The sequence below is a fragment of the Uranotaenia lowii genome, chromosome 3, assembly GCF_029784155.1.
Source record: "Uranotaenia lowii strain MFRU-FL chromosome 3, ASM2978415v1, whole genome shotgun sequence".
NCBI classification, from domain to species: domain Eukaryota; kingdom Metazoa; phylum Arthropoda; class Insecta; order Diptera; family Culicidae; genus Uranotaenia; species Uranotaenia lowii.
The window spans coordinates 339,414,661-339,422,157 of NC_073693.1; the positions used below are offsets into that span (position 1 = coordinate 339,414,661).

Consider the following 7,497-nt stretch of genomic DNA (forward strand, 5'->3'; position numbering starts at 1 on the left):
TTATGAGAGATTTGATTTATTAAAATAATTCAGAAAATTGAAAACCCAAAATTTGGATACTGAAATACCGTTTGGAAAAATTGACGGACAAATTTCGGGGTCTAGAATTCTTCTGCGATGACCATATCTTCCTGAGCGCTTTGCAGCTCTTGCGTTACCATGTGTAGTTGAGCTTCAAAACTTCTTGTCTCACATGGTTCCAAACGGATCGACATCTTGATGTTGTCATCCCCTTTCCAACTGATCAGACCCATTTCACTGGCCTTGACCAAGCTGGCATCCAGTTGTTGTTTTAGATCTTTTGACTTACCAGAACTGGAGCGCTGCAATTGCTCTAAAACGGCTTGCGACGTCATTCCTATTGATGGGGAAAATAATTGAACAAAATGAACAAAAAAAAGTATCGTATGTTCGTTACTTGCCTTCCTCGTCACCCGAAACTAGTATTTCCAGAACTTTCGGAAGCATTTCGAAAAAAAAAGTGATACAACCCAAATGAAGTGTCAATTCTTATGACCAACCAATGGCAACTTTGTTTTTCACGTTAAATCAAGCTACAATTTTCACTAGTGAAAAAATATTCCAATAAACGAAGTTACCATTGCGTGTTGTTTTTCATCGAAAGTATCATTAGACATTCGTTCCTCGAACAATTAACCTCACTTTGACAAAATGTTACCGGATGTGTTGAAAATGTTGGCTTCAGTCGAAGGAAATGGTAAGAACCCAATTAACTTAAAATTAGAAACCTACTCATTTTCTTAACCTTATCAACCCTTCAGCTCTGCCAGCCCAGAGTATTCTGCAGAAACTCCGCGCCACGCAGACGGGCAAATCGTGTTCCCCGGAGGAACTGCAATCCAAGCTGAGCAACTGTCTGACGGAGGCCAACGGCATGGGACTGATCAGCCGATCCGCTAGCGGAGTCGTCAAAATGCTGATCAGTTTGGAACCGAAAGAAACACGCCATTTCGAGTCGCAGCTACGCATGTTGAAAAGCGAGCTCAGGGAGGTTGCAACCCATGGCAATGTACCCAGTGACCGTCCCGTCGCTCGAAGAGGACGCCCAGCTAGCGACACCCGTAGAGGACGTACCATAGCCGTCGACCCCCGAAAAGGTCGAGCAGACAGCAGAAGGCGTAACCGATCGCGTTCCCGATCGGCCAAACGTCCTCGCATGTAAATTGTTCACTTTTTTGTTCGAAAACTTTTTTATTCAAAATTCTGAAATTGTATTTTCTTTGAGTTTAGGCTTTACTCAATAAATTTATTTATGATTTGTTTACTAAAAACTAGTTCTACTGTAATTTTGAGGAACTTTGAGAAAAGTTGACCGAAAATTGCTATCATCCAACAACGTACGATCACTCAAAGCCTGACCTCACCCTTAGCGATTCAAACATGATCTCTTTTCGTGTTACCTCAAGTCCACACTTCGTGTGACAATCGATTGACGCTTATCTTAGAAAGGAGATTCCCAAGAAAACCTTAAATCAACTAAACTGACTCGCTCAGCGTCTCTAAAGTCACTCTACTCCGGAGACATTCCCTGTCAGAGAATCACTCTTTCCCTTACGATATCCTTTAGAAAGAAGGGTCGTGTCTTATGCCAGCTGATTACTCGTAGGCTAGAACTTAACCACGCCCACGGCGTATCTACGAACGAAATGCAGCTTTGCCATAGGATCGTGTGTATACGATTTGACTCAAATATCCTGGGCTGGAATAGGATCGTTCTACTTCGGCTCGCGAAGATCCATCTTTAAGTGTTAATTGATACACTCGCGTCTAGCTTTAGGGTATCCGGCACCCATCCTTTTTACTCTTCCGTAAACATCCCTTCCGTAAACAACCAGGCATCACTAATCGATCCTTTTGAGCCTTTGAGCATTTCCAACTTCAAGCGGTTTGAAGGCTTCACTTACTGAGCTATAGCAGACTCTCCTAATCCCTGCTTCATTGCGGCGAACGCTTCATGCTCCGCCGCAGCGTCCGCAATGGATTGGAGATAATCCCGGATGTTGTTCTTGAAGGTTGAATAGCAATCAGGTTCAGTGATGCTCTGCTTCAGCTTTGCTGCTCTCACGATACCTTGGACTTCTTGTTCCAAGTACAGGAAAAGCAATTTTGACCGTTGTACCGAGCTGCCGGCGTTGCCTAGGAAAGCAGCAATATCAAAGTTTTTGAGGAACTGATTCTGGGTTTAATGTGATCCCATTTGTTGGCAGCCTTAGTTCCTTCCATGCGGTCATTTGCGTCATGTGAAGTATGTACTCCAATTATCTTCAACAAAGGGTCGCTTAGAGCATCCACAGCAATCGCGAGCAAAGTGAAAATGCTCACGAGTTTCATCACTTTTATACCGCACCGGCGGTTAGTATATGAGTGAGCAAATTCGATAGATTCGCATGAAGTCGTCGATGAAACCGATTCTTCCGATGTCAGAGAGTCTTCACTTCACTCATGGTCGCTTTCATTACTACGTTCGCAATCAACAAGTGAAGACGGCCAACCCGTAGGTCAACCTCGTGTTTTCGGAAAGAAATATGCAGTTATTTTTCAGGAATCAAGGAAGGAGTCAATGGCCAAAAGAACCACAAGGAAAAACCCACACCTCACCGGGTGATGTCAAAGCGCGATGTCCTTACTGTGGTAGAAAGAGAATGTATAAGGTACGCTCGATAAAGCACTCTTTAACAAAAGTGGCGGAAGCATCAAACCAGCAGCTGTAATGCTTATAAATGCGACCGATGGAATGTGGAATCGCCTCTCACAAACAACGAAACCACTGATTTGACTGTTGGGATTACTTTTATGGATTTGACCAGTCACGGAGCTTCTGGAGTTGCGGTGAAATGGCACAAACCAACAGTACTTGGTGTAAAAACAGGACAATGGCGATGCCAAAAAAACTTCAAACAAAACCACGATGACTTCAACTGTTTTGCCTAGAAAAATGTAAATGGAAGCCTATAAAAGTGTAAATGAATCAACTAAACCTAAAGGGGGCCCACGATGATATTGCCACACTATGAAATTGCTGTAACTTTTTAACCGTTGGGTAGAATTTAATGAAAACTTGGGTGGATTTATTTCATAGTGCATTGTTTACATCCTGTGGGTTTTAAAATCCTGTGCTCAAAACACGCGGAAATGGAGTCGAAAGAATAGCTCGTGGGTGATAAAATCTTGCGCATTCATCATGAGAACAAGGATCTTTCGCATCGTTCACTCGCTAAAACGTTGGGAATCGCGAATTCCACGGTGTCGCGAGTGATCAAGTGATTCGAGAAACGATTGACCACCGATCGGAAGCCCAGAAGTGAAGGAAAAAGTATTCCGTACAACATCAAAAATCACAATCGCGTAGTTGGGGCCTTCAATCGAAACCCGAACGCCTTCGTTTGTGATGTGGTTAAGAATCTGCACCTAAGTCGAAGTTTTGTTCACAAGGTCAAAACTAAGGCTGGGCTTCGAACGTTCAAGGTACAACAGGACCCTAATCGCGACGAGAAGCAGAAAAAGTCCGCCAAAACCCGTGCCTGGAAGTGGTACCTCAACATGCTGACGAAAGTTGAATGCTGCATCATGAACTGTTTTTCACGGCCAAGGATAAGTTCAGCGTTCCGGAGAAGAACTCAGAAGATGTCCAAATTTGCGAATAAATTCCTGGTTTGGCAAGCCATCTGCACGTGCGGGAAGCGGAGTGGCCCTTTCGTGACACAGGACACGATGAACGCACAGGTGCACATGAAGGAGTGCCTCCAAAAGCGGCTGCTTCCTCTCCTGAAGGCCCACAACGTCCCAACAATCTTCTGGCCGGATTTGGCCTCATGCCACCACTCCAAGGACGTGCTGAAGAGGTATGCGGACAATAAGGTCAATTTCATGCCGAAAATGTTCAACCCTCCCAACACTCCGGAACTCAGCCGGCAGTACTGGGCGATTATGAAGCAGCACCTTATTATACGACTTAAGGTAGTGAAGACAATCGAGGAACTGAAGAAAGTATGGGTTTACATGAAACAATTGGTTGATTCACAAGTTGTGCATAATTTTGTGACCGGGGTTAAGGCCAAGGTGCGGGCATTTGCGTATGGACTGTAAATAAAATACGAGTAAAATGGTAAAATAAAGTTTAAGTTATTTTTCAATCCTTGAAAATTTTATGGCAATCGGATGAAAACTCGAGTTTTGAGAATTAATTTTGTGTGTGGCAATTTCATCGTGGCCACCCTTTACTAGGTAAAGTGATAATTATCTGTGGTGATAATATCCGTAGAATTTTAAGATCATAATTAGGACGTGTATCATTTCAGCCTAACTGAGAGTGGATATCTAGGTACAGAAATGTAAATTTTCAGTATACTGGAAATTCCACCCATAACGACTACGGAATAGCTAATCCGTTATTCTGACAGTTGTCATGAGTTACCTCTCCAAAAATCCGATTTTTCAATCGTCATGAGTTACCTCTACGAAAATCCGAATCTTCAACTCAAACGTCAAATCCGTATAGTTATACGGGTTATACGGCGCTTTGTGGCCTGGGAACTGGATCTCAAACGAGGAACTACATCGCCGGTGTCATCAAAAGGCGCTAGAAATCGAGATTCGGGAACGTAAGTGGAGATTGATTGGGCACACGCTGCGAAAAGATGAGATCGAGTTTTGCAGAGAGGCGCTCGAATGGAATCCAGAAGGACATCGAAGAAGAGGCAGACTCAGACGGATGTACGTCTTTCTTTGTCGATGGCCGGGAATCCGAAGGCCCCCTTAATAAGTCTGTGACAAACAGCTTGGGACAAGAGAGCTGTCGAGAAGAACTCGTACAAAGAGCTGTTACAATAACAATAACTTAAGCCAAGGAATCAACTGCTAGGAGCACCTCTAAGAGGGATCGCGATTCTTCGTAATATGTCAACAAACTGACGAAGGAAAGGTCTGGTAGCGACTACGAGGATGCCGAAAAACAAGGACTGGAGGCTGCCTTATATTTCTAAGAAGAAAGATGAATTCAAAATGACCATTCTCATCGAGCACGAAAGGGTGATTTCAGAGCGTATTGCCTCATTGTGAAAGCAAGAGAAGGCACAACGCACGCAAAAGTATTCTAGAAGCTGCGCGAAAGCCTCACCAAAACAAGACGTTCCTACAGGAGCTCGATAAAGCACTCATCAGCTTAAGTAGTTGGAGCAGCGAGCCTATAAGGTTTGGTTAAGGCTGTAAGGCCTAAAAAGGCCAACGGCACCACGAACAACGGCAACATTGCTTCAATTGTTGGGACTTGTGAGTATGTGAGCACCCCTCGTTAGAAAGTAGCTCAATAATAAAGTAGCTCAATAAGTACTGACAACGTTCTAATTAATATATTCTGGCAACACGTCATACCATTCCACGAGAGCTCACTCATCGTTGCGTCGCCCTCTTTCGATTGCTGGCAGGCCTACAGGTAAGACGTGCTCCTGATGTGCTGGATGATTCCCGTCGGAAGTCCAGTGCCCACATTTTGGCGATCAATGCCAGGAGATTGTTTTTTTAATTGATAACCTGGTGAAGATTCAAACAATAAAAAAATAAAATAGTAGACGCTTGAATCACTCAGCAAGGAAGGGAATTAAAAAAGTGTTTTGTTTCCTTTGACACGTGGTGGAAAAAAATGGCGCCGAAAAGAATCGAGTGAAAAAAAAAACGATTTGCTGGAAACTAAAGAGAACAAAGCGGACTAACCTTGGAGGCTCAAGAATATGTTACATCAGTGAGATACTTGCGGACTATTTTTTTTTATCAAGTGATATCGCAGTGAGAACGATTTGGATTGTTTCCACTCGTTATTAACCGCGGAGGTTTTCTAAAAAGTGATTGACAATTTGATGGATCAGGTTAATCGTATTCGAAGTGAACTGTTTTCACCTATGTACATGTTAACCGAGGAGGATAGAAAAAATCTTGAGTTGATTCAAGTTTCATTAAAAATAAGCAATAGAAGTGAACCGTTTTCACTCTTTCGGCAACAATTTCAAAATGAGAACGACATGAACCGTTTCCATTCGTTAATAAACCACGGAGGTTTTCTGAAAAGTTTTTGACGATTCAGGTAAATCGTGTTTGAAGTGAACTGTCTTCACCTTCATATTAACCACAGAGGTTAAAGAAAATCTTGAGCTGATTCATGTTTTATTTTGAGCCAGAAATCAAAGTGCAAAAGAGGTAGACCGTTTTTCCCTCCTACGGCAATATGATGAAGCTCTGTTACGCACCGGAATGAAATAAAAATATATGAGGAAACCGTAAAAATATATGAGGAAACCCAATATTTGAAGAACTTTAGAAAAATGTGCTTTTGAGAAATACGCAAAAATTTTCAACATTGTAATGTTTTGTTGGTGCTTTCAGGCTACGATTGCGAGAGTTTACCAAAGAGAATACAGTTTTAACTACCAGCTTCAAAATGGAGGATAAAGGAAAATATGTGCGAATTGCTAATGACTCAAACAGTGAACAACAGGAACCACATGGCTTCGTTTTCGGTGCATTTCCGGATGAAGAAAGCGAGCATAACAATGCCCGTGACCAACAGGATGAAGAAAGTGGAGACTGTATGACTTCCGATGAATCGGATTCATCAATATCGTTGTGCGAATCCAGCGAAGCCGAGGATAACAATGGTCCGGAACCTTCCGAGAAAAATGACACATCGCCGAAGATAGACGGGAAGAAATCGTCCGAAATTGTCGAAGAGCTGGATCGCATGCTGAAAGTGATTGAGGATTTGACCAATAAGCTGAACGAATATGAAAGCCCCGTGTTGTTTCTCGCCCCATAGTCGAAGAAAATTGGAGTGTCCCGCAGAATTCTAGTGACCGTGTTGAAGGTGCCCAAGTTGCCGTGAGATGGGACCACATCAAGCCATTTCCCTCCGGCATTCCGGCCAATAAAATGTGGGAGGAGTGGAATCGCTTCATAGAAAATTTCGATAATCCAGCTTCGTTGGGGAATGCCGTTAGCTCAGCCCAAACATCAACTTCATAGTCCAATCAGCAACGAGGGAGGAAGCATACGAAGCCGAAACGAATCAACCCAGTGGTTCCGACATTGCCGTCGTCCAGCGAGGAAATTGGAACCGGCCGTCCGAGCTGTACCGGAAGCGTGACCGAGATAGCACTCGGAACAGCCAATTTCAGCCGAAGCGATTCCGTGGCCCTGATCGCCGGGTCTAAGAACGCCGTGGTCGTTGTCACCTATGCAACCGTCCCGCACACAGAAGTGAAACTACTTGCCCAGCTCTAGGAAAAACCTGTAATGGGTGTGGTGAACGCGGACATTTCGTTGCAAAGTGTCCGAAGCGACGGGTTAAAAACGTACAACGTAATGCGGATCGAGCCACCCCACCTGGTTGGACCGACGATGAAGAAGAAAACAAAAAGGTATTAAAGAAATAATATGTACTTTTTTTTTTAAATCAAAAATTGGTTTTGTTATTTTCAGTGTTAAATT

The 7,497-nt window shown here is 43.4% G+C and overlaps 2 protein-coding genes across 2 annotated transcripts; one reads left to right on the forward strand and one right to left on the reverse strand.

The window, feature by feature from the left end:
- Positions 1 to 559, reverse strand: LOC129758493 (uncharacterized). The gene is made up of 2 exons (XM_055755996.1): positions 423 to 559; positions 1 to 358 (listed from the first exon to the last, which is right to left on the reverse strand). The coding sequence occupies exons 1-2, from the start codon at positions 466 to 468 to the stop codon at positions 102 to 104; spliced, it is 303 nt and encodes a 100-aa protein (XP_055611971.1). The 5' UTR covers positions 469 to 559; the 3' UTR covers positions 1 to 101.
- Positions 560 to 578: 19 nt separating this feature from the next.
- On the forward strand, positions 579 to 1,295 carry LOC129758494 (uncharacterized). The gene is made up of 2 exons (XM_055755997.1): positions 579 to 718; positions 783 to 1,295. Exons 1-2 carry the CDS (start codon positions 673 to 675, stop codon positions 1,181 to 1,183), a joined length of 447 nt encoding a protein of 148 aa, XP_055611972.1. The 5' UTR covers positions 579 to 672; the 3' UTR covers positions 1,184 to 1,295.
- The last annotated feature ends 6,202 nt before the right edge of the window (positions 1,296 to 7,497 follow it).

Excerpts from the sequence above, each read along its gene's own strand:
- LOC129758494 (XM_055755997.1), top strand. The coding sequence starts at position 673 with ATGTTACCGGATGTGTTGAAAATGTTGGCTTCAGTCGAAGGAAATG. Across the intron at positions 719-782 it reads GGCTTCAGTCGAAGGAAATG|CTCTGCCAGCCCAGAGTATT; the intron begins GTAAGAACCCAA and ends TCAACCCTTCAG.
- LOC129758493 (XM_055755996.1), bottom strand. The coding sequence starts at position 468 with ATGCTTCCGAAAGTTCTGGAAATACTAGTTTCGGGTGACGAGGAAG. Across the intron at positions 359-422 it reads AGTTTCGGGTGACGAGGAAG|GAATGACGTCGCAAGCCGTT; the intron begins GCAAGTAACGAA and ends CCCCATCAATAG.